The sequence below is a fragment of the Leishmania mexicana genome, chromosome 28, assembly GCF_000234665.1.
Source record: "Leishmania mexicana MHOM/GT/2001/U1103 complete genome, chromosome 28".
NCBI lineage: Eukaryota > Euglenozoa > Kinetoplastea > Trypanosomatida > Trypanosomatidae > Leishmania > Leishmania mexicana.
In genome coordinates this window covers 679273-704698 of record NC_018332.1, presented here as the reverse complement: position 1 = coordinate 704698, position 25426 = coordinate 679273, and the positions used below count along the sequence as shown (strand labels likewise).

General features: G+C 62.5%; 6 protein-coding genes across 6 annotated transcripts; all 6 read left to right on the top strand.

Moving 5' to 3' along the window:
* Nucleotides 1–293: 293 nt before the first annotated feature.
* Nucleotides 294–3191, top strand: LMXM_28_1850 (putative C-terminal motor kinesin; the record flags this gene model as incomplete). Its single annotated transcript, XM_003876977.1, has 1 exon — nt 294–3191. The coding sequence occupies one exon, from the start codon at nt 294–296 to the stop codon at nt 3189–3191; it is 2898 nt and encodes a 965-aa protein (XP_003877026.1).
* A 638-nt stretch (nt 3192–3829) lies between these two features.
* Nucleotides 3830–4507, top strand: LMXM_28_1840 (conserved hypothetical protein; the record flags this gene model as incomplete). Its single annotated transcript, XM_003876976.1, has 1 exon — nt 3830–4507. The coding sequence occupies one exon, from the start codon at nt 3830–3832 to the stop codon at nt 4505–4507; it is 678 nt and encodes a 225-aa protein (XP_003877025.1).
* A 2025-nt stretch (nt 4508–6532) lies between these two features.
* On the top strand, nt 6533–9262 carry LMXM_28_1830 (DNA repair protein-like protein; the record flags this gene model as incomplete). Its single annotated transcript, XM_003876975.1, has 1 exon — nt 6533–9262. The coding sequence occupies one exon, from the start codon at nt 6533–6535 to the stop codon at nt 9260–9262; it is 2730 nt and encodes a 909-aa protein (XP_003877024.1).
* Nucleotides 9263–10623: 1361 nt separating this feature from the next.
* LMXM_28_1820 (putative replication factor A, 51kDa subunit) lies at nt 10624–12027 on the top strand (the record flags this gene model as incomplete). Its single annotated transcript, XM_003876974.1, has 1 exon — nt 10624–12027. The coding sequence occupies one exon, from the start codon at nt 10624–10626 to the stop codon at nt 12025–12027; it is 1404 nt and encodes a 467-aa protein (XP_003877023.1).
* Nucleotides 12028–14074: 2047 nt separating this feature from the next.
* Nucleotides 14075–14506, top strand: LMXM_28_1810 (conserved hypothetical protein; the record flags this gene model as incomplete). Its single annotated transcript, XM_003876973.1, has 1 exon — nt 14075–14506. The coding sequence occupies one exon, from the start codon at nt 14075–14077 to the stop codon at nt 14504–14506; it is 432 nt and encodes a 143-aa protein (XP_003877022.1).
* Nucleotides 14507–17429: 2923 nt separating this feature from the next.
* LMXM_28_1800 (conserved hypothetical protein) lies at nt 17430–25166 on the top strand (the record flags this gene model as incomplete). The annotated part of the gene is made up of 1 exon (XM_003876972.1): nt 17430–25166. The coding sequence occupies one exon, from the start codon at nt 17430–17432 to the stop codon at nt 25164–25166; it is 7737 nt and encodes a 2578-aa protein (XP_003877021.1).
* Nucleotides 25167–25426: the final 260 nt, after the last annotated feature.

The window sequence follows — 25426 nt, the reverse complement described above, 5'->3', positions numbered from 1 at the left end:
GGGGGAGAACATCCTGACTTGCTCGCAGACTCGCTGCAGTGCTCTCCCGTGTTCCATCTCTCGCCCTCTTCCCCCACCCTCCCCTCCCCCTCTCTCACGCTCACGCTTGGCGACGGGAAACACTCGCGTACAGCACCCTCACGGCATTAGGCCACGTCCGTAGAAGGTCACCCACACACCGTTCCTGCCCTGTCGTGGGGGAAAAAACAAAGGGAAAGTGCCATCGTGATACAACAAGCGCGTCCTCGCCCGGTTGCCTGCCCAATCATTTTCCTGCCACCGTCGTCGTCGTCATGCGGCACAGTAGAAAACGCGAGCGAGTGGCTGCCGATGAGGCCGAGAATGTCGGGCCAAGTAACACTGCTGCGAAGCGAATGCCGGCGGCCGCCGCAGCCTCGTCCTACGCTTCCCCTGCCGCACCTATCCCGATGTATTCGCGGGTGGTCAACGTGGCATCGGATAGGACCAGTGGCAAGAAAGCTTCGACACCGTATCCCCCGGTGACGGCACCAGGAGCTCCTTGTGATGCCACCGTTGCCCAAGCGGTGCAGCGGCCCCACTACGCAAACACCACGACGACTCGCGCCGCCGCGGCCTCATCGCTGGACGGCATTGCTAGCGCTTCCGCGCGGAGTAGCGATTCAGCAGAGTTGGCATCCTCGACCGCGGCCCGCGCACCGCTGAGGCGCGGCCGGCCCCAGCGGCCGTTTCGGCCGGCTCTATCGCGTTCCGCCGTGTCGAACACGCCCCGGAACGCGGCACCACCGCCAGGGAGAGGGCGTTGCGCTCCTGGCCTTCGCTCTCGCGTAGATCATGCCGCCACGGGCGCGAGCTCTCACGCTACGGCGGGTGCCAAAGGCGGCAACGCCGCCTCGCCGTCAGACGCGTCTCCCAGTGACTCCGAGCGACAGCTTTGGGACACGTGGCGGGAAAAGCGTGAGCAGCTCGAGCGCGAGGTGCAGATACTGACACAGTACTCGCATAAGCTCACGGAGGAGACGCAGGCGGTCCAGGACGCCATTGAGGGCATGCTTATCGAGTTCGAAGGCGAGAAGCAGCGTGTAGAGGTACACCACAGCGCCACGGTGGCGCGCTACCAAGGCTTCATGAGTGCCCTGCGCGCACGGGAGGACGCCTGTCTGGCGGCGAAGCAGCGAGCGCTGGATCGAATCCGCACTTCTCGAGAGACCCTGAGCCAGCTTCAGCGAGAGCAGGAGGCAACGCGGGATGCCATCATTTTGGCGACAGAGGGGCGGGATCGGCTGGGGCAGGAGCTGGCCAGCGCGAATGGCACGGCGGCGGAGCGCGCGATAGCCCTCGAGCACCTGCAGCAAGAGGAGGATCGCATGAAGGATGCCGCCTATGGCCTTAGCGGGGAGGTGAAGGAGTTGGTGCTGGAGATGGAGCGACTCCGCAAAGAGAAGCACCGCGTCGATGTGCAGTCGATGGAGGCCGAGGTGGCGCGGCGTGAGCTGTACTCGCTTTGCGAGGAGCTGAAAGGCTCTATTCGTGTCTACTGCCGTGTGAAGGGTTCTGCCCTGCCAGCAGCTTCGCAACGACCAAGTGGCAACGCCATGTACGACGCGGCGCCGGCGCTGCATGCCGTTCGCTCGTCGAAGCCAGACGATATTGGCACCTGCGTGGGAGAAGGCCCTGAGGCTACTGTGGTCGCGCCTGTCACCATACCCCCCGTCTGCCGGCTGCCCAGCCGCAGTGGATCGCTGGGGTCGTCTTTTTCAGCCGGCATGCTGGCGGTCACGAGTACTCCCACGAGCACCGCAGGGGCCGCCGTGGCAAAGACAGACGCCCGTCGAAATGCCGGTGGTGGTGGGTTGCGTAGTGGCTGCTCCACGACGAGATCAAGCATGGCCACGGCGAGCGTCAGGGGGGACGGTGAGGCCGACGCCACTGCCGACGAAGGAGCAGCACCCGTCTTTTCCTTCCCGGATCTCGGGGAGGCAGATGACCCCAGCGGCGCTAACCGGAAGGCGGAGCAGGGCGGGCTCCTGCGAGTGCGTGGGGCAGCGCCGAGGACGACGGCAGGCGGTGCCACGCCAGCCTCTGCCCATGCCATGATGCCGCTCCTCTGCCCTTCGACAGCGCAGGGGCAGGGAGAGGCGGAGGCGCATCTTCCTGTGGATGATACTGCTGCGGTAGATCTGCCGCACTGTTGCGGGCGATCCATCACAATCCACCAGACGCGCTCCAACGCCACTTCGACAGGCCTCAGCAGCTTCACGGAGACCTTCACCTACGACAAGGTTTTCACTGGCGACGCGCGGCAGGAGGAGGTGTACCGCGATGTCGAGCCACTCGTGCGCAACGCCGTTGACGGCTACCGCGTGTGCATCTTCGCGTATGGGCAAACAGGCAGCGGGAAGACCTTCACCATGGAGGGCGACGTGCGAGGCAGGCCGGAGGTGTACGGCGTCACTCCACGCGCTCTTCAGACGATACTGCAGCGGCAAGCCGAGCTCGCCAACGAGGGCTGGAGCTATGAGCTGTCTTGCACGTTTATCGAGATCTACAACGATGTCATCCGAGACCTGTTTCAAAGCGGATCGACGCGATACGAGGCGATGGTGCAGCAGCAGCAGCACACAGCGACGACACCGTCTTCCTCCGCTGCTGTGTACCACACAATCAAGCACAGCGGAGACCGCACGCACATCACCAATGTGCTCGAGCGAAATATACGTAGCATGGAGGAGTTCCTGCAGCTCTACAAGCAGGCGGTGCTGCAGCGAAGCACTGCCAAGACAGATATCAACGATGTCTCCTCGCGCTCGCACTGCATCTTCACGCTGTACATTTCCGGCACAAACACGACGATTCGTCAACGCAGCGACGGGGTGCTCTGCCTTGTCGACCTCGCAGGCAGCGAGCGCGTCAACGATAGCGGCGTGCAGGGGAAGCAATTCAAGGAGGCGGTGAACATCAACCGCTCGCTGTTGGACCTCGGTAAGTGTATCCGCGCTCTGCGCTGCGGGGCGGTAGTGCCGTGGCGTAACTGCAAGCTCACGTATCTCCTCCAGAACTACCTCGGCGTGAAAGGCGGGAAGATGCTGATGATCGTGACAGTCTCCAATGCGAGGGCGCACGCGCTGGAGAGCTTGAACTCGCTGCGGTTTGCGGCACGGGTACAGGAAACGTACGTTGGCACGTCTGTGAAGCGCGTGACGAGCATGTAGGCAGTGCCTCTCCCCCTCAACTCTGCTGTGGTATCCCGCTCGAGGGACGGAGAAGCGTGCGCGCGCGCGTGCGCTCTCCTCTCCTCTCTTCAGCCCCCCTCCCCCTCCCCCACCATACTCGTCGTTCCGTTTTTTGTTAGATCCTTTCTATATATTAGATTCTCTCCCTCCTCTCCGCACCTGTGCGTCGCTGCGACAGTGACGCAGTACATCTGCGCCTTGCAGCAGATAACTCTGCATCTCGCGCGCTCCTCCTTCTGCTGATGTCTTGCGAATCCCTCCTGGAGGTGAGCGACAGACTGGCGCAGTGGAGGAGGTAGGCGTAAGACGCACGCCCGTGGTGCGGCGTGCGCTTTTTCGTGCGTGTGCCTCTGCATTCTGTCTTGTCCATCTCCTCCCTCTGTGATTATGATGTTCGGTATCTCCCATCCTCTCGCACTCGCTCGCAACACGGTGGCGTGTTATTGGGGGGGGAATGAGGTCGATCACTTTGATATCTTTCACTGCCCTTCTCTGCCATTGTGAGGATCGCTGCACCGGCGACCGATTCAATCGTGCACACATAGACGCACTGACGCACGCACACGCACACACACACACACACACACAACCATCTCAGCCATACTTCGCGCGAAGCCATGTCCGTCGTCCTTCCCGAGTCACATCCGGAGCATCCGTTCAACCTCATCCCGGAGCTCTGCCGCCGGTTTTACGACCTCGGCTGGGCCACCGGCACAGGCGGCGGCATCTCCATCAAGATGGGCGAGAACTACTACATCGCCCCTAGCGGTGTGCAGAAGGAGCGCATCAAGCCGAACGAGATTTTTGTGCTGAACGCCAACCAGGATGTCGTCGAGAAGCCGCGCACGGAGAAGGAGCTAAGGATATCGGAGTGTACACCGCTGTTCTTCAACGCCTACCGCATGCGCGGCGCCGGGGCGTGCCTGCACACGCACTCCGCCAACTGTGTCCTCATCAGCCTCCTGTGCGACAACGAGTTCCGCATCTCCCACATTGAGATGATCAAGGGCATCATCAATAACGAAACAAAGAAGGCGCTGGGCTTTCGCGACACCCTCGTCGTCCCAATCATAGAGAATACCGACTTTGAGAAGGACCTGACGACCTCCATGGCGGAGTGCATGGAGAGGTACCCAGAGTCGTGCGCGGTGCTTGTGCGCCGGCATGGCATGTATGTCTGGTCCGACACCTGGCAGAAGGCGAAGGGCGCAGTTGAGTGCATCGACTACCTGATGGGCCTGGCCATCCAGATGAGGACGCTGGGTCTTGAGTGGGAGCCGAAGGACGTCAAATAAAGACTCGGGCGACATAATGGTGTGCTGTATGCGCTTGCGTTTCTTTTTCTCAGAGAACGGTGGCGGGATGGGGTGTGTATGTGTGAGGTGTGCTGTGTGCATGTGTATGCGTTTACGGGCACTTGACAGACCGGCCGTTGCGAGAGAGGCGTGTCTCTGTCCCTTGTATCCGCCACACAGGCATACGCACAGGCGCAAGCGAGCGTCGCTGCTGCTCTCACTCCACTCGAGGAAATCTGCCACGTGCCTACCGACCGCCACGTGCACATGTTCTGGTAACAGACATAAGAACAAGAGAAGAGGTGCTCATCGGCGCCCACTAACGCAACGTGCTCCGTTTTGGGACATAAAAAGGGCGTGAGGGTGTAGAGAGGGAGGGGAAGGGGGGGCACACGCCTCATCATCGGTGCCGCGAGATACACGTAGAGAGGGCGAAAGGCATGGCCCGGTGCGCACACCCTCGCCCCTTCTTCTCTGCCCTATACATATATATATATATATGCGCGTAGGAAATACGTTCTTCATGTGTTTTCGGTGCTCGCCTCTTTACGTTGTTTCACCTCGTTCACTTTGCCCCTTCTCGCTCCCGCTCTTAGCGGCTACGCGCGCGCGGGCGGGGGGGGGGCGGGGGGACGAGGGAGGCCTTTGGGCCGCGATGCAATGCGAACGCGTCTCTGGTCGCTTCTCTTCCTTACCGTCTCTGCATGCCTCACGCCTCACGCCCGTCCCCCTTCCTCCCTCCTGCACGCGCGCGCTCCAGTGGAGTTGCCTCTTTACGCATTGTTCCTCCCCTCCCCCTCTCCACCCCTTCCCCTCACACACATACATCCAGCCCGAGGAGGGGCGAGGACGGAAAAAGGGAGTCGCCACCCTCACTGTGACCATCACACACGGTAGGTGTCTCTCCTCCCCCTTCTCCTTGGCCCAAGTGAGGTTGACTGCTGCTGCCGACAAGGAAGCCGTAGGGTGCGACGGAAGGCTTCACGGACGGCCATGGAGGGCGTGGATGCATTTTTGGCCAGCCTGGACCAGTTCTCATCGCCGACTATCGATGCTGGTATCCAACAGCAGCAAGAACGCCAGAGCGGAGAGGTGACAACACCGAGTGTGTCGGCGGCTTCAGCAGCTGTGCCACGCAACTCTCAGCGTCAGCATCGTCGACGGCAGCGCGACGGCGACACTGGTGCGCCGTCTCATCTGGCGGCGCCGGAGCAGTTGCCTTTTGCAAACTCAAGCGACAACGCGGACCGAAACTGTACCGTCCCGCATCTCCCTGCAGCCTCGGCGTCTTCGCACGCACATACGGTGGTAAGCAGTCACCCACCGCATACGTGGTGGTGTGTCAGATGCACCGCAGAGAACACGGCTCAGATGCAGAGCTGCGCGCTCTGCCATCGTCGTCGCCACCGCGTGGAGGGGCCCCGACCGCCGCACGCGTCTCTCTCCTCAACTTCGCCGGTTGGTTCACCTGCACCGCTGCCAGAGTCTTCTCAGGTTCTCTCCACCGGTGCACTGGCGGGTGCGTGCGGTGGAGTGCCAGGCCATGAGCCTGTCGTTGTTGCAGGGCCAGGCGAGGTCTCGTGTCCCCGATGCACCTTTCTTAACTCGTCCTCGAGGCGTACCTGTGAGATGTGCGACGGAACGCTGCCGGCGGCGATCGCTTCCTTCACAACCACCGTGAGGGACGTCCGCGCTTCTCTGCAAAAGGCAAGCTCCTCGGCTGCCATGTCCAGTGGCACGCCGCTTGGTTTGGGCGCGTCTGCCGCTGCACCAGTGCCTTCCAGGGTTCTCGCAGGCTTGGAAAGCGGAAGTCGTCCGCGGGGCGCACACTCTCCGGAACCGGCGCTGTCTGGCGTTGCCGCCACCACGCAGCGTGTGGTTCTGGGGGAGGCCGCCAGGGCAACCTTGTCTCTCTCTCCCGTGGCCCTAGGCAGCCAGAGTACCCAGTCGTCGTCCTCGTCTTCCTCTGATAGTGACGACGACGATGACGGGGAGAGCGGGGACGAATGGAGTGACGAGGAGGAGATGACGTCGAGCGACACGGCTGGCCACCGCGAACTCGTTCGCTTCCTGGAAGCACTGCAGTCGGTGAAGTTCGACACGCTGCCGTGCGCCGCTGTTCCAGCGACGATGCGGGAACGCGCGGAGCTGCGTCCCTTTCAGCTGCAGGCGCTCTACTGGCTGCTGTTGCGTGAGCAGCCGCCGCTTCTTTGCGCGCGGGCAGCGCACGTGGACACCGGCTCGCCCATCATGACGAAGGAGGTGACGCGCACTATCGACAGCGGCGCCGTCAGCTGCGGCGATGAGGATGGCGTGAGTTACGCTGGCAGCAGTGGTGCTGGTGGCGGCAGCGGCCGTGGCGGAGGTGGAGGCTTGGGGAAGGGCGATGACTTTGATGCGGAGAGCTCGTGTACGGCATCGTCCGCCTCTCGTGCTCTGACAACTACATTGTGCCCTCCTTCTACAGATGCTGCCGCCCGCACTCCCAACGGCGGCGCAGAGGGCGATACCAGCATGTCCATGAGAGGGCAGGAGATGACATGCACCGTGCGTGGCGGTGTGTTCGCCGACTACATGGGCCTAGGTAAGACGCGCACGCTTATCGCGTTGTGCGAGACGACGCGGGCCCCACGCATCGATCGCGTAACCGGCTCATTGGTGGAGTCGACGGCGACGCTCATTGTTTGCCCGACCTCCCTCCTCACGCAGTGGGTGCGTGAGATACACCACTGCGTGCAGCGGCCTGCCGCGGCGCCGCTACGCATTCTCGTCTACTACGGAGCTCGCAAGCGCCACCTCAGCCTCTTCCAGGTGGCGCAGTCCTACGACTACGTCCTGACCACGTACCAGACGCTCTGTCAAAGGCAGCCACCCGCCTCCCGCTTCGGCCCTACGCATGTCAACAGAGGGGCCACGAGGAGCGGAGGCCTCTCCCCGGAGATGGCCGCTGACTTTTCCGACGTGGACGATTTCGACGTTGACCGGCGGCTGCAGACGGAGGTGGACAAGCTCTTCATGATCCGGTGGGGTCGCATCATCCTGGACGAGGCCCACTACATCCGCAACATGCGCACACATCAGAGTCGCGCGTGCCTCAAACTCAGTGGCGTCTGCCGCTGGGTCGTGACGGCGACGCCAGTGCTGAACAGTCTCAACGACCTCTATCCTCTCCTCCGCTTCCTCACCGTGCCGCATTTCAGCTCGCTTGTGTGGTGGAACAGCGAAATTGTTCGCTACTTTAACATCGACCCGCTCCATCCGCGCCCCGTCACGGCGCTCAGCATCCTGTTCGGCTCGATCTTGCTTCGCCGCACGCCGGACTCCATTGTGGATGGGAAGCCCATACTGGAGCTGCCGCCAAAGCGGGCGATCACCTACACTGTGGGCCTGTCGCGCGAGGAGATGCGCTTCTACCAGTCGATTCACGCCAAGGCAACCGAAAAGCTAAACGCACTGCGCGACCGTGAGGCGTACGCGGCCCGCACGCCGCTGGCCACCTTCACGACTGCCTTCGAAATGCTTGTGCGCTGTCGGCAAACGTGCCTGCACCCGTACATCGTGGTGGCGGCTCTCCGCCGGTGTCACCGTCTGCCGGGTGCAGAGGCCGGCCGCGGCGCCAACGCTGCGCCGGATGGGATCGACCGCGGCTCTTCTGCCGCCAACGGTGCGAGCAGCGAGGCGGCGCGGCAGCAGCGCGAGGAGGATCAGCAGACGGCGCGCGCCATCGATGAGTTTATTCAGACGGTGGTCCTTCGCCGGCTGCGCACCATCAAAGCCCGGGAGTTTGTCCAGTCCCTCATCGAGGAGATCAAGCACCAGAAGTTGGAGTCGCGCGAGTGTATCATCTGCCTCGAAACAGTGAACCGTCCTGCGATTTTGCCCTGTGCGCACGTCTTCTGCGAGGAGTGCATCAGGCACGCTTTGCAGGCAACACGGCGGTGCCCGCTGTGCAAGCGCAACTCAAAGGCGTCGGAGCTGCTGCTGGTTCCGGTAGAGCTTTTAGACCGCACGGCGCAGCAGCCGAACACGTCTGCGGGCGGAGGTGACCGCGCTGGCGATGGCGGGACGAGTGCAGCCGGGCCGGCGCCCGAAGTGCTGCTGCATTTGGATCTAACCGACATGAACAACTGGAGCCTGCAGCTGAGCTCAAAGACGCAGTACCTGATCGACACGATCCGTTCTCTGCCGGTGGAGGACAAGGTGGTCGTGTTCAGCACCTTCCTGACGTACCTTCGCTGTGCGCAGCACTGGCTGCAGGCGGCTGGGGTGTCGTGCGCACTTTACAGCGGGTCGATGACGATGAAACAAAGACAGTCCTTGCTGGAGCTCTTTCACGACGCGGCTCGGCCAGGCTCGCCGCGCGTGCTTCTCGCCACGATCAGCAGCTGCGGTGTCGGACTGAACCTGACCTGCGCCAACCACTGCTTCCTGATGGAGCCGTCGTGGAACCCTGGCACGGAGGAGCAGGCGCTTAACCGCATTTATCGTATTGGCCAAACCAAGCCGGTCACCTTCACGAAACTCATCGCCGAAGGCACGATCGAGCAGAACATCAGCCAACTCTGCGAGCGGAAGCGCGCGCTGAGCGGGTATTGCTTTAGCAGCAGTGTGGCAAGCGCGGCCCCCGCTGGGGGCGGCGGGGATGGGCGACTGCGCACAGCCGATTTGCTGGAGCTGTTCGCACCTGAGAAGTCGAGTGAGAGCAGCGACGATGACGACAGTAGCGAGGAGGACGACGAGGCAGAGAGAGAATAGGAGGTGGGCAGCGGGAAGGGTGATAGTGGGTTGGGGTGGTGATGCTCGCCATCACCGCAGTATCTCTCTCTCTGCACTCTCTGTTTTCTCTCCGTCGCTCCTGTTCAACTGTGCCTCCACACACCGACTCGACCTCCTCGCCGGATAGCGCACCCGTTCGGACGTCCGATCCATCCAACACAACAAGCACAAACGGCATCGGCAGCCACCAACACAAGTAGGCACAGTCGGCTGCGTCACTGCCATCCCTGCAGACCGGTGATGGACATGATGCTTGGATACAATGGCGTGTAGTGTTGTTGGTCAAGCAGGCCGTGCCGCAGCGCGCACTTTCTCCGAGTGTGTTTGTGTGCCTGCGCTCCGTTCTTCTCTCACCTAATCAGCGACGTCAGCTGCTCCTCGGGCTCTCTTCGTCTTCTGCGTCTTGGGCAGCCCTCTCACTTGCCTCGCCTTCCACCTGCGCGTCGACCCTCGAACGGGGGCCGATGCACCCCGATGCCTCGCCAACCCTCTTGGCTGTTCTTGGCTTCCGTGCACGTGGCCTCTCGCATGTGCAAGGGCCTTCTCCACCGTCCGTTTGGCGCTTCTCTGTGCCCCTTTGCTGGCTGCTGTGTGCCCTCGGTGTCTTGCGAGGAAGAAGTGCCCGTGGCGCGTCGAGGCCGCCTCACCCCACCTTCCCTTTTCTCAACCGTGGTCTTCCTCTGCGCCTCTGCCTTCTTACTTTTCCGTGCCGCGTCCTGTGACTCGTTCACCTGGCCTCGCAACTGCGCACCAGCCACAGCAGCACCGCTACATCACCATCATCAGCACCGACTTGAGGCGTACCGACTCCACAGCGATTCACTGTGGCACTCATCCAGCACGGACGCCTACTCACCGATAAACCCATACAGACCCGACAAGTGCCGACGCAACGCACATCAGCACAGACACGTATACGCATCCAGAGCTCCCTACGAGGGTACGCGACGAGAAGCACAAAAGCCATCTACACTCATAGACAGGCGTTGAACACTTCCATCCACGGAGGTACACGCGCGTGCACACACACACACACACACACAACCTCGAGAGCGGCAACGCTACACAGCTCATCGACATCGCCGCCTGCACGGCAAACAGACGCCTCCCTACCTCGCTTCCCCACTCCCACTCGATCTCCCACCCACCTTCTCTCTTTGTTCTTCACTGCCGCTGCAACGAGCCGGCAAAGAGCCGCTTGCCAGCATACACGAACAAAGAAAAATTTACACAGGCGTCTTCGATCTGTTCGCGTGAACACGCTCTCCGCCTCGCCTTGCCTTGCCTCGCCTCCCTCCCTCTCTCCCCCCTCCCCCACACACAACCATACAGCTGTCACGATGCAACAGCCGGGCAGCCACCAGATCCAGCCCATCGACTCCCTCACACCGTTTCTCGGCGGCAAGTGGTGGATTCGGGCCCGTGTGACGGACAAGACGGACGTCCGTACCTGGAACAAGCCGACGTCGCAGGGAAAGCTTTTCTCCTTTACCCTCATTGACGAGTCGGCCGCGATTCGGGCAACGGTTTTCAATGACGCCGTCGACACCTTCGAGCCGCTCATCGTCAACGGACAGGTGTACTACTTCAGCGGTGGCCAGGTGAAGAATGCGAACCGGCGTTTCAGCAACGTGAACAACGACTACGAGCTCACGTTTGACCGCAGCTCGGAGATTATGCTGGCGCGGCAGGACACATCGACAGCGGCGCTGCCGATGCAGCGCTACAACTTTGTGCCGATCGAACTTCTGAAGCAGCGCGAGGTCGGCTCGCTCGTCGATGTGCTCGGCGTTGTGCTCAAGGTAGACGAAGTGTCGTCCATCACGCAAAAGTCGACGGGCCGAGAGCTCGTGAAGCGAAACGTCAAGATGGGCGACATGACGGCGGCCGTGGAGGTCACCTTCTGGAATGACGAGGCAAAGGCGTGGTGCTACCCGGTCGGCACCGTTGTGGCGCTGCGGCAGCTGAAGGTCGGCAGTTTCGACGGTGTTACCCTCTCATCCACCTATCAGACTAAGATTGACATCAACCCGACAGACCTGCCGGATGTCAAGAAACTCGCAACGTGGTATGTGACGACTGGCGGCGCGAATGTGATGTCCTTGTCGTCGCAGGGGCTTGGCGCGGCGAGCGGGGCCGGTGGCGAGAGCGACCGCGGCCGCAAGTATCTGGACGAGATCCAGTCGGATGGGATCGGCCGGGGCCTGAAGCCCGAGTACGTCGACGTCCGATGCGTCCCGATTTACTTCAAGCAGGACGCCCAGTGGTACGACGCGTGCCCGACCTGCAATAAAAAGGTGACCGAGGAGGGTGCGCAGGGCGACCGCTTTCGCTGCGAGAAGTGCGACAAGACCGTCACGCCGACGCAGCGCTACCTTGTCTCCATCCAGGTCACGGACAACGTCTCTCAGGCGTGGCTAACGCTCTTCAACGAAGCCGGCATCGAGTTCTTCGGGATGGAGGCGGCAGAGCTGAAGCGTCGTGCGCAGGAGGACCCTCTCTACATCGCGAAGCTGGCGCAGGGCCGCATGAACCGACCAGTGGTGATGCGTCTGCGCGTGAAGGAGGAGACGAGCTCGAACGCCATGACCGGCGAGGAGTCAGACCGGCTGCGCATGTCAGTGGTGCGCATCTCCGAGTTCATGCCGATTGCGGGCACCTCCGAGGAGACGCGTCGCCGCCTCGCGCAGAACCTGCGCACAGAGTGCGATGAAATTCTCCGCCTCATCGAGGCTTACGTGTGAGCACGGCCAAGAGACTAAGCAGGTTTTACACGCACGCACCAAGCGCATACAGAGCTACATGCATATATACGCTGCACTTGCGTCGAGTGCTGACATACACTGCCCGCAGAGACGGTCACCTCATAGAACGAGAATGTCTTTGGTCACGTCTGTCCGTGTGCGTCATTGTGTGTGTGTATACATGTGCGCAGCCATACGAGCGCACCGACATGCCCACAGAGCGCGATTCCCAGAATGGTGTGGTCTCCATCTGCAGCTTTTCTGGGACACTGTTGTTACTTCCTCCTTCGGGCACTGAAGCTGATGTGCGGTGCCTCTCTCCTTGCTTTGCTGTTTTTCTTGGGCCGCAGTGGTGATTTGGGTAAGCGCACACGCACACAGGTATGGGAACACCGGCACGAGTCCCATGTCGCCCCTCCCCTCCCCCTCTCCCTCTTCCCTGCGTACTTTGTGCACGCCCACGCGTGCCGTCTTGGCTGGCGCGTGGAGGAGACAGACGTAACTTGTGGTTGTTTGCCTTTATTCCGTGTGTTTACTTGTGGCGCCCACGCGCCTTTTTCGCCGTTGATGTCAGTTGTCCATGTTGGCTCAGTGGGGTGGTGGTGGTGGTGCTGCTGGCTCGATGGACAGCAAAGCGAGAAGACGATGAGCGAATCCGGCGACATGTGCGGGACGTGCTGAGCCAATATGCACATGTGAGAGAAGAATGCACATGCCATAACCGCACTGTAGCTTAGAAGGCCGAGCATTGCGTTGAGGGGGGAGGGGGAACGATAGGGTGGGTTGGTGTATGATGGGTTTCTGCCCCCTCCCCCTCGTTCTGCTTCACACGCTGGCGGCAACTTTACGCTGTAGGCGGGAGGCTGTTCTCAAGTGGCACGGTGGTCGTGGGGCGTTCGAGTGGTGCGCCGGCTACTTGTCAGCGATGCGCTCCTTCGGCTCCCACACACGCGCACACACAGAGGGAGACGAAGGGGGGGGCTCTGCGGTGTGCGCGTGTGTAGAAGGGCGGACTATGGTAGCCTGTTCGCAGTCCTCATGTATCGGAGTTGAACGCTGACGGGCAACATTTCTTTCACACGCATACTGAACTCGCCGACCCTCATTTCTCCCCTTTTCTCTGCCGCTTCTGACGGCTTTCTCCATCTGTGTCTGTGTGTGTGTGTGTTGCCCATTGCGCACAACACGAACACCAACCATCATGCGCGGTGTTGCTGTTCGTATTGTGGCGGCTCGCTGCGCGCGACTCCACCGGGATGGTCGCCCCCGTCCCTCCCCCCGAAATGCAGTTTTATCTTGTTGCATGTGAGGAACGGACAAAAAAAGTCTCCTAAAGACGACGACGGCAGCGCACTAGGCAGCATCCGCAACGTGAGCACAGCGCGCCGTCTGAGCAACCGCACAGAGGCGGCGGCCAACAGACTTTGGTCAGGCTTGCTTGGTCGTCACGGCAGCCATCGAAACGCACGCACATAGACACAGACACACGAAGCGCCGACCATACGGCATAGGCATCACAGACGGACACGCGAAGAGGGCGTGCAGTCATTATCACGTTGTTTTCCTTTCAGGTTGTCAGCTTGGTTCGCAGACAGGGCACATCGGCCTCATACCCCTTCCCCTCTCAGACACCGATTCGGGGACACTCGACATCGCACAGGGGGTGCCTCTAGCTCCACCCATTGCTTCGTGTGTGTGCGCGCGTGAGCGTCACGTAAGTGAGCGAGTGTGCCCTTGCTAGCGGTAGTAGGACCTGGAGATAGGGACGGGCGGATTCGACATCCCCTTCCCCCCTCCCTCCCCCCAGAACGATTGGCAGCTGCGCGCGTGGACACCAAAAGGCAGACCCTCACATCTTGGCATCCTTGTCAGGAGGAGGGGACTCAGACCACCTGCACTGTTTCTTTCGAAACCTGTTAAACTCCGCGTCACTTGTGTGCTCGGGGTGATGATCCGTAAGCTGCTCGCTTCCGTCTCCGCTGGCGGCGCGGTGGGCCGCCCGAGAGGCCTTCTCGTGCACTCGTGCGGCGTTGGGTGCGGTTTGCTGATGCATGCGCCGGTGAATGTGACGGCAGCCGTGGATGCCTCTGCGGAGAGGGTTGCCGCCTCCTGCTCCCTGGTCAACGCGCGCCGCTTCTACCTCGCGCCGTCGCGCATCTGGATGGATGAAGCCTCGAGTACTGCAGGGCAGCAGCAACAGCAGACACCAACTCCCGGTTCACCTGCGGGCGCCTCCACCGCCTCTGCCAACGGCAGCGAGAGCGCGCTGGACGTTGCCATGCGTGTCAACAAGATGAAAAAGGCTCACCAGAGCGACGGCGCCAACAAGAAGGCGGTGGAGCAGGAGGCGTGGCATGCCCTGAACTCGCTGACCGAAGACCAGATCAACAACGCAGAAGGAAAGGCAGTGTCGCTACTCCTGAACGCATGGGCGTACTTCGCCAAGTACTGGGCCAAGGGCAAGGATGGCCCGTTGTGAGGGATGTGTGCGTGTGTGTATGTGTGGGGGACGTAGACACGGGGCACGGTAAAGGAAAAACAAGAGGCAACAGAGATCGCAAAGGCAGCGGTGAGCGCAGTGCCAGATGAAGGCGTGCGAGCCGAGCGGTGTGCCTGTGAAGGGGGGAGAGGGAGGCGGGGAGGAGTGAGCGAGAGAGAGAAGGTCTGCCCCCTCCCCTCCTTACGCACGCACGTCCGCTGTGCACTCCAACGAATGGGGGAGACACAAGCTTACGGGCGCACGGCGCTGTGTCTGCCCGCGCCCTTCGCCTTAACTCGCCGCGCCCCTTCCAAGCACCACGTTGCGCGGTACCTTCACATTTTCCTTTGGTGCTTCGCTCAGCATTTTTCTTCATAGGAGGCAGGACGAGGGGCGTAAGGCGGGGGAGGAGCGCGGACGGCACACACGGGCGCACGTACACAATAACTGTGTGGCATTTTGCCGCCTCCTCCGCCTACTTCCTCTTCCACTCTCCGTACCCTCAAATTCAATGCTTGTCTGTGACGTGTGTGTCTTGTGGTCGTGGTGCTGCCCGCCACCACTACCACCACCACCACTACCACCACCTCCTCATCGTCGTCGTCGCATGCGTCTCCCTCTTCCCTTATCGTCTAGGAGGGTTGTTGTTGTTCGTTTTCGCTGGCGTTGTGTTGATGTTTAACGCCCGGGACGTGGCTCTACGGTGGTGGGACTGGATAAGACGAATCATGCGATGGACGCGCACACAGATGGGCACAAAGCAAAGCGAAGTACCAAAGAAAGCGGTGCGCTGTCGAATGCGTGTGCGCTATGAAGTGTGCATTGCCACCTCCTTTTCTTTTGCCCGCACTCTTCTGCACCCCGTGCGCGGGCACGCATGCTGTGCTCTTCGCATGTCCCACAGGGCCACTCGACCAACGTACACGCTCTCCGCCTCGTCAACTCCTCTGCCCGCCTCCTCTCGACTCACTCCCAACGTGTTTTTCTTTTTCCGCCTTTTGTATCCTTGTGAATGGTCGGAGCAGGAACAGCACCCCATCAACGGCTGCAGCACGTGACACCTGGCACGGACGTCATCACGGCCGGTGCGCTTGTCTGCCTCTTCCCCTTTCTGCCCGCTTCGGAGCGCTTCTCCTCTCCGTTCCTTTGCTCTCTTCGCTCTTCTTGGAGGAAGAGGGTCGGGGGAGTAGAGGAGGACGGGCGTCAGAAGCAGCATCCATTACACGCGCCTGTGCAGATTCCCAGACACTCGCGCACCCAGAGACGGGCAGGCATCGCTGTGTCCGCCCTATCGAGGTAAGCGGCGTTGCACCACGCACCACCACATTACCAGCCACCCATACGCAGCGACAAGGCTACGCAGCATCACGAGGAGGAGGCGCTGCTTTTTCGGACATCCCCCGGGTGACTGCTGCCTCCTTTGTTTCTCTGGTCGCTGACACCTGGCCCTTTCCGTTCGCCCCCCCCCCCCCCCACGCCACGCGCCTCACTCACTCACTCTCTCACTCACTCCACATCACTGATAAGCGTAAGAACGCACATAAAGCATAGGACGTCGAAACGGACGTACCTCCCGTAATAGCCGCCGCTCGCATACACCGACACGTGCGGAGGAGGCACTGGCTGTGTTGCATGGCGGAGCAGAGCGCATCCACAGCTTTGTTTTTTCACTGTCGATTCGTGCGCTCTGTCCTCTCTGCGCCACCTGTCTCCCAGTAGAAGATACGTATCGCCACAGCGGTTGGAGGCTTTTCCTGGCGGCTCAAGCGTATCTGTCGTCTCGTGCGTGCGACATCACGCCTTAGCCCCGTGCTTGCCGTTGCTGAGTATCGCACGTACACAGAGAGACCCAGCAGCGCACCTTCGCCTCTGTCCCTTTTGTGCCCTGACCCCTTCAGTCTCCCTCGCCTCCCCCGTGTGCCACATGGGGCCATCGTCGACGCGTACGGCTGCGAGTGGCACCGGGCACGGGCTGGCACATGCGGAAGGGGTAGATAGCTCGACTCGGCTGTCAAGTCCGGCAGACGCAGCGGCGTCCGCCCCTCCGCAGACCGTGACCCGCTGGCCGTGCGCATCTTTCCCACGGCGCGGCGTTGGCTACCCGTTCCGTGCGTTTCGCACGGAGTCGCCTGTGACGAACGTCGCGGCCGTTACCAAACAGTGTACTGCGCCCCACGGCATGGTGCCCATTAGGCTTTCTTTTTATTCCCGCACATGGCCGCAGTGCGACCCACTGCCGTCATTCCCGTCGCCACGAGTGTTGGCTGCGCCACCCCTCTCGCTGCGCGCTCTCCTTTCAAAGGCGCTGCTGTGCTCGCTGTTGACGTCTTCAGTTGCTGCTACACGGATGCTCGCCTCGACAGGCGCACGACGGCATCCCGCGCGGGTCGCAGCGAGCAGCCAGCAGCACGCAGTCGCACAAGGTGTAACGGTGCTCCGCCGCTCCCACAATAGGCAAGTCCGACGATTGCTTGAGGCTGGCGTCGCGGTTGATGGGGGAGGCAGGCCACTGGGGCTACAGCTCGGCGTGGCTGTGCGCGCGCTTGCGACAACTACGACACCGTCCACCTCCACAGGCACGGATGTGCCGCCGGCTTCCCCGGAGTCGTTCCTTGACCTCAATGAAGCACCTGTGCATCCAGTGCTCAGCAGCAGCAGTTCCGTGAGTGGTGCTGACGCAAGCGCTCCAGCGCGGAAAGAAAATTCGCATCGCTTTACCGCCAAGCAGCGACGCCAGCAACCAACGCAGCAAGAACAGTCGTCTCGGGACAGGAAGAGGCAGAGCAAGGAAAGGCGAAGCGGTTCGCAGGGGGGTTCCTTGCACCAGAGCGAACACGGCCCGACTACCCTCAGAGAGAGGTCGGGTCACGTACAGCTTCCAGCGCAGCAGCAGCAGCAGCCGGGCCCTTCGCCACACAAGCAGATGCGCCACATGCACTCGTCTGGTCGCCGTGGCGACTCCCCTTCTTCGGCGGCGCCGTTCTCGGCCGGTGGCGTTTCTGCCCACGGTCGACGAGGCTCTCATCCCGTGAGGCGAAGCGGCCCTGGGAGTGCCTCGGCCACCTACGTGAGAACGGCAGAAGAGGAGGTGAGCACAACCTGGAGCGGGTCGGCGGGGCGTAGGGGTGGCGACCGCCGTAAATGGGACCGTCGGAGCGGAATCGACACATCCGCGCCGGGCCAGCCAAGCGGGCCTGCGTCGTGCGCCCCAGGCACGCCGCCGCAGCGAGCTCCACCGCCCTCCACTACTTACACGAACACCGGTGTGCCGAACTCTGCTGCGCTGCGCCGCCTTGTCAAATCGCACCACACGTTTCGCAAGAACTACGAGGCACTACGGAAAAGTGACAAGGTCGCGGTCGCGTTCGAGCTTTGGTGCGCCGAGGCAGTGGCACACAGTCGTCTGGCGGAGCATCTGGCCTCAGCGTTGGGTGGCGATAGCCAAGCGGTGACAACGGTCCGCCTCCACCTCACAGGTGCCTCTGCCAAGGCTGCGGCTGCGGGACCAGGGGGAGCAGCGGTCGCCTCCGCCAAGATGTCGACAGCGGAGACGCTGGCCGTGCTGGAGGTCCCGCTTTCGGTGGTGGATTGGCTCAACGAACCCATCGTCGTGCCGGAGCTGAGTGCGGAGACACTCATGGAGTTTGTGCACCAGGTACTGTCCCCTTCGCACGCGGACAAGGCGCCAGTGAATAGCTGTGATGGCGCTGGTGCTGGAGAGCTATTTGCCGCGTCGACTGGTGACTCGCCGCCTACACCGTGTCGGTATGGTCGTCTGGAGGCGATAGAGGTGTGGTACGACGCGTGGGGGCGCCAGCAGCACTATTGCGAAGCGGCGGCAGGCCTGCCGAGCAGTGGTACTGAGCCGGCGGCGCCATCGTTGAAGGCGTCCATGGCGCTGTGGAACCGTAGGCAGCGTGCAGTGCAAGGTGTGCTGCTCTCTCACCTGACTGAAGGAGGTCGACCTTTCGCACTCGATGCGCTGCCTGTCCGCTCAGCTGCTTGTGACAGCGTCGACACTCGCGACGCAACTCCCGTCGAATGTGGCCCTGTGGCAGCTGCCAGCATCAGCGGCACACCGGCCCAGCCTGACGGCCACGTAGCAACGCGACCAGACCAATTCGTTGATGGGGCGACGCGGGAGCTGCTACCCTATCTTATCGAGTTTCTTCAGACGCTGAGCTCGTTCAAGGCTGCACGCGAGGAGGCGAAGATGCACGCGGAGTACCGTGCACTACTGGAAAACGCGGTGGCGGTGCAGTCAGGGTCAGTTAAAGCAGATGCCGCCGCCGCCGCTCAGGGCACGTACACGCATCTGTGTCTTGTTGCGCGCCGCTTTCGCGTGTCACCGCCGGTGGCGCTGCACCCGCCACCCGCAGCGTCTGATATCCCAGATAAGCCCCTTAGCGGCGACGGCGGTGTGGATGAGGAGCTGCGCACCGCGGCCCAGCAGTACCTTCGGTCGATTTCGAAGGTGGACACGGTGGCGTCTCATGCCAGCCAGTCGTCGTCAACGCTTGAGGGCTCGGCGGGTGACGCGGGCGCACACGAGACCACCGGAGCACAATCGTCGTCGTTGGCGTTGGGTGAGCGAGCGGATGCGGCGCCATCCTACAGCATTGCCGTGCTGGACATTTGCATCGGTGTGGTGCTGCGTTGCCTTCTCTTGTACCTTCCAGCGCTCTCTGCAAACGACCGGGACCATGTGCTGCAGCAGCTCAGCGCCCCTTGGCTGACACTCGAACCGGAGGGGAGCGGTCGAGTCGCGTGCTGGTCAGCGTTTTTCGGTGTTGCCGATTTTCTCTCCAAATCCTGCGCACCAAAGCGCTGCGAGCGCATCAGCCCGTTGCCATCCGCCATGGGAGGACTCAGCCATGGAGACCGTTCGACCTCCTCTGCTTCGTTCAGCGTTGACCACTCCACCCTTTCGACACTGCAAGGCGTGGTGCAGCAGCTGCGCTCCTTGTGTTGGCCCACGGTGCTGGATCGTCACTCGTGTATCGTGCAACACGCCCTCTGCCTCTTGCCAACGGCATCTGACGCATCTCCGTCACCTTCCCCATCGGCGGCATCGGTGTCAGATCAGCGGCAGCAGCAGCGGCGTCCGCCCACCGAGACTCTGCCTGGTGGCACTGCACGAGGCACGGCCTCATCATCAACAGTCGCTGCAGCTCCGCCGCACTCCGCGCGGCCTCGTGCCCCTGCGTGGAGCGACGTCATCGCGGTCGTGCGAGGCAGCGAGAGCAGACAACGACTGGGCTATGAGCTACTCTTTCTCTTCTTGGGGACTTTGCAGTGTGGGAAGGAGAGTGCCTTTCCAGCTCCCGTCAAGGCATCTGCGGCTGCTGACGCTTCTGTTGCGAAGCCTGTTTTGCCGCATCACCGGGCCGCTGATAGGCGCCGACTCAACACCGTCTGCATCTACGCGCTTGACGTCGACCGCTTCATTGCGGAGCGGATGAGTGCCTCGTGGCCGGCAGGTGATGTGTGGCCGCTGCTGCGAGCTCAGCCTTTCTCTTCGCCTGGAGATGCGACGTCACCGCCTGGCTCACGCTCTGCACTTGTGGGACTACTTGCGGAGCAGACGGCGCACCCGTACGGCCTTTCTCGCGTGGCGCTGTACACTTTCAGCGACTCCCTCTTGGAGAGCTGTGCGGCCTTGTCGCTCCAACGCGCGCAGATCCTCATGGTCGCCCTGCAGCGGGCTGTGGCAGCTCCTGCTGCACTGACGTTGCGCTCGCTGCTCCCCACCCTACATCCGGGCACCCGCGCCGGCTGGGAGCTCAGCGGTACCCGCTCCTCTGCCACGCCGTCACATGCGATGCAGCTGGCTGCGCGCCGTGCCGAGTGGCGAGCAGTGGCGCCGGTGATGTCCCTGTACACCACACGCGCGTGCCCGTCTTTGTGGAGCACCATGTGGGCCTACATCTCGTCGAAAATGAAGTCTCTGCCGCAGCAGGTGGAGGAGGTGATGAGGACGGCGCACGCAAGCGCAGGCAGTGAGCAAGGCGGCGATGTCGCGGCGTATGGAGAGCGGCGCTGGCCGAATGAAGAAGTGGATGCATGCTACACGCAACTGGAGGAGCTGGCGACCATGTGCGCGTGGCTCGTTGCCATGGTGCCGTCCGTCTGTGGCAAGTGGGTCGCTGGCGCTGGCGCTGCTACGCCAGAACCTGCACAGGCGTCTGCACAAGAGCACACCGAGCGTGTGAAGGCCGGGTTCGAGCGCTGTGTCAAAGGCCTTCTCGCTGTGTGGACGCAGACTGGCGCGAGCGTGGATGCGGCTGAGCAGCTGCTGGGCTTGTTTCCCAGGTACCCCAGTGCCACGCCGACGCCCGTGGACGGCACCCCTGTGAGGGTGGCCGACAACGGCGCCGTCGACGCCACCGCGCCGGGCGCAAGGGCACCGCTGTCGGCACCGGAGGAGACAGGAACAGGTGAGGCGGTGGCACTACTCGTGGGACTAGCAGGGGCGGCGCAGACGCATGTGTGGACCCGCGCGCTGCACGGCGCTGTCGAATTATGGATCAAGAAGACCCGCTACATCCAAGCACAGTCGCGAGGAATCATGGAGGCGGTTCATCTGATGCCACCAGCGGCGGCATCTACCTCTGCGCCAGCCGCGATGCCGTCTGCAGCGCCAGGTCGCGCTGCAGACGATCGTTCCCGCACAGGTGAGACGGTGACCAACGGCGGCACCGACGCATCTGTGCCGACGGCGCCGCCCGACATGGATTCGGCGCTGCTTGCCTGGTGGCGCTCGACGGAGGAGGAGGACATCGGTCTACCATCGGCGCGGGTCTACCTTGCACAGGTGTACGCGGAGCTTCTGCGGATTGTTTCTGCTCGCGCTGCTCTCGCACCGTCGACCCCTCCACTAGAAAGGGCACACGTGGGGCACCCGCTCGATTTTGAGCGAGATTCAGTGTTGAGGGGCGCAAGCGATCGTACCGGCGCAGTGACGAGCGACGGCGAGCTGATGCCCCGTTGGAGGGGCGACACACCAGTTAACGGCGCAGCGGTAACGGCCATTTTCTCCGCTGCGGAGGTGGCCGTCATTGTGCGAGTGCTAAGTAGCATTGCGGCACGCGGCGCCGCGACGGTGACCTTGGGGCGCCTCACGGAGCGTACGTCTGGGCGCGGTATGCTCGGCAAGACGTCGTCTGCTGACCCCGCAGAGACCGCAGTGGGCGTAGAGTCCACCTCTGGCAACGGTGGCTTCATCATGGACTCGCTACGTCGCGCCGCCGTGTACGCCACCGCGGCGGACAAAGGGCTACCATCGACCATAACGCCAGATTCGACGGCGCCAAAGGACGCAGGCGCTCGCGGGCATTCGGCCGCAACCGACGGCGACGAAAGCGGAAACCCTACCAGAATTGGTGTTGTGGAGGAGGCCACAGAGCATGATCGAGGCAATGCTGCTGCCCTCTCTGCCCAGAAGGCGGTCCAGCGCATTGAGGAGGCGCTGCTGAGCAGCTTGACAGCACACAGCGGGGCGTTGCCGGCAGTAACAATGGTGGAGGCGACGTGGCTTCGGCTGCTTCCCCTGTCGACGCTGCAGAAACTCCTTGATCATCGAGAGTCGTCTGCCACCATCTCAGCTAAACCAGCGGCCCCGTCGCGGGGTCTGTCATCCAGTGCACCGCCGTGCAAGGTTGCGAATAGCGAGTCATCGAGCGCGCAGTCAACAGCGCGCGCCGACCTCGCCGCTACAGCAGCAACACCGACGCCTCCGCCTTTTGCCTCTGCTGCCGTTGTCGCATCCAACTCTGCTCCACGCCTCGACGGGTCACTGCGGGAGTCTCCGTCGCCGTGGCTGCGCAAGTTGCATGACGCGGTCCTCACGAGCCGCCACTCGCGCCACGTCGGCATCTGCCTTGTTTCTTCGCTGTACTCCGTCCTGGCAGCATCGCAGAAGGGCGCCGACTCTGCACAGCCTCTCTCAGCGGCGACTAATTGTGACGGCAGCCGTGGCGCGGTCAGCGCTGCCTCTGTGTCTTGCGACGTAACTTCAGAGGCCGCTTCGTCTTTCGTTGAGCGCTGCGATGCGGCCAGGGACGGGCCGTCGCTCGCCACGTCGCGGCTCCGCTGTTTTTTGGCACGACTGCGCACGAGCTGCGCCGAGGCCGTCGTGCTTTTCCATCGTGCGAGAAGGCAGCACACTGATCTCGCCGCCGCATCCGGCGAGGGTGACGCCAGTAGCGGTGGTGGTGCAGGCGTGGATGATGCAAACCTATCCCGCGTAGGCTTGTCAGGATCACCATGGGCAGCTGTTGCAGAGGTTGACGGTGATAGTAACGGTGAGGCCGAGGTGGGGACATCGCATACGACCGCGCCGCACCAGCAGCATGGGCAACGCTTCTGCAACGTGCTGGTGGTGACGAACGAGCTTCACGAGCGCCTTATAGCCTACGAAGAAATGCTCACTTGCGCAGCAGCGAGGTTCAGTGGGGCAGAGCAGGGTGCTGGCCAGGGTACGTTGCGTACTTGCCGCGACGGCAGGACTGAGAGAATGCGCCATCTGCTCCGACTCTTGTACGCATCGCTGCTCGATGTGGTGGCCGATTTTGTGCCGTACGGCGAGCACGGGAATGCTGTGGAGGTAATGCAGATGCTAGGCGTCATCACTCGTCGCATGCCGTGGCAGCAGTGCGCGCAAGAGTCGCTGGCGCAGGCGCTGCCTGCCGAGAAGGACGGACAGTTTGGCGACCATTTCAGCGACGAAACAGGGGCTGAGGCAGTGCCGCTGGCGAAGTGCGGAGGCGGCGTGGCGGAGGCCGGTGCTGCTGCACGGCTGAGCGCGCCCCGCGACGGTGACGAGGAAGGCGTCTCGATCGATCCCCTCCTTGTGTGCTTTCGGGAGCAGGTGACGCGGCTGATGCCGTACGTGGATGCTGAAGTGCTTCGCTGCACAAGAGCTCGGTCGCCCCAGCTGCTGAGCCTGGTGCTGATCAGCAGCGCCAAATCGTCTGTCGAGTACGTCTTGCGCAGCGCTCCATTCAGCTCCAGAGGGTCCATGCAGCGTCGGGAGGGGCCCTGCACCACCACCGCGGAGGCGACGTGTTCCAGGAGCGCCGTTGCTCTGTCACCCGTCTCCCGTTCTGCAGCGAAGATGAGCGCGTCTGAGGGTGCCAGCCACGGTACCACTGCCCGAACAGAGCCAGGCCGTCTGGGACTCTCTACACCGCCCCTCTGGTCTCAAGCCCCACTCGAGTCTCTGCTACACCGTATAGCCATGGACCGGTTGATGGCATCACGACACGCGCTGTACTTGTGCACTCTGACCGTCAATGCACCGGAGTTTTCGACTACGCTTCTGCCTCTCACGCACTACCTGCGCGACGCGCGCGCGAGGATTTCGTGGGCAATGTTGGAGGTGGTATTCAAGGCTGTTGCCATGTCTGCTGTGAACATCCAGCGCCGCCATCAAGCAGAGATGTTGCTGCGCAGTGATCACTTTCTGTCCTTGTCGTCGTCACCGTCGCCCGGGTCAGATCAGGCGCCAGGCAGCACCGCTTCTTCTCCCGCAGATCGTGCAAGCTCCGCCTCCGCGGTGGAGCTACCCCGACGAGGTGGGGGCGGCGACGATGCGCCGCAGCGCGGCGGAATCGCGCTGCCGCGGTCGTCGACCGATTGCGCGTCGCTGCGCGTGGGGGAGATGAGATACCCACGCAACAACGGCAGTGCGGCTTCGGCGCCTCTCTTCCGCACAGCTGCCGTAGCGTCTGCCGTGTGTAATGCACCGTTGCAGCTGCGGCACGCCTGGGGCGACCTCGCGCGCCGCCTCCTTCACGAAGAGGATGATGTAGCCGTGTCCGACGTCTCACTCTGGGTGTTGGCGCTGTACTGCGGCGCTATGGTGAACTGCGCAGGGACTCAGGTGTTTGAACAGCTGCTGGCGTGTCTCGTCTTCGGCACCACCACCCCCGCAGCTTCGCCGGCAACCACCGCAACGCGGATCGCCACGCTGGACGTTGTGGGTTGGACGCTGGTGCTGGAGGCGTGCGGCACGGCGTTGGACCACCACTACCGACAGGCGTATCAGAGTCTTCTGAGGGACGAGTTCGTCGCCTTCCTGGAGCGCGCCGCGGCCTCTGCGCACAGTGATGGAGACGTCTCAGCATCTTCTGCTTCATCTGCCTCGGATCCGACACGGCCGACTGCTGCGGCAGCAGGATCGGGGCGGGCGGTACTCGACGACGCGCTTCCCCTCACAGGAGCCTGGTGCTGCGGTTTGTTGGAGGCCGTTCCACAGCTGTTTGTCGAGGACGCCGCATTTTGGCGTCGCGTGAAGAACTGTGTGGAGTCGTGGTGTGCCGCGATTGCTCTCGACCCTGCTGAGGTTGCCAGTGAGTCGCCATCTGCGCAGAGGAGGTCCACGTCGGCGGTGCGGCTGTCGTGGGTGACGCAGCTACAGCAGAGCTTCAACTGGGCAGCGCAGTGCGCCGGTCACGCGTCTCTTGTGTTCAGCGATAATAGAAGGACGACGGAGACGGCAAACACGGATGCGCACGCAGTGGCGCAGTGGATGCGCACGCAACTGGAAGCTCTCGGGGGCGAGCGCAGCCTCAGCGGCGAACGCACCGGAGGCGCTGCCGAACGTCTCCCCGCCGCGTGGGAGGCGAACCGCGTCTCTCCGCGGGTAGCAAGCCCATGACTATAGACAACTGTCTTCTCCACCAGGGAGATGCAACTTCAACCACTCCATCCCCCGCGATCCAGTGCGGTCACACCGCAAGATGAACAGCGCATGTCGCGTGCGCGCTGTCCGGGGAGTCCGACTTGGGTTGCGGGTGAATTGAAGAGGCGAATAGACGGAGTCGAGAGGACAGCCGAGTTTCTGTGCATGCCTTCCGCCGCCCTGCTCCCTTGTGGCATTCCTTGCTTGGTGTGTAGTGTGGGTGATGCACTGACCAT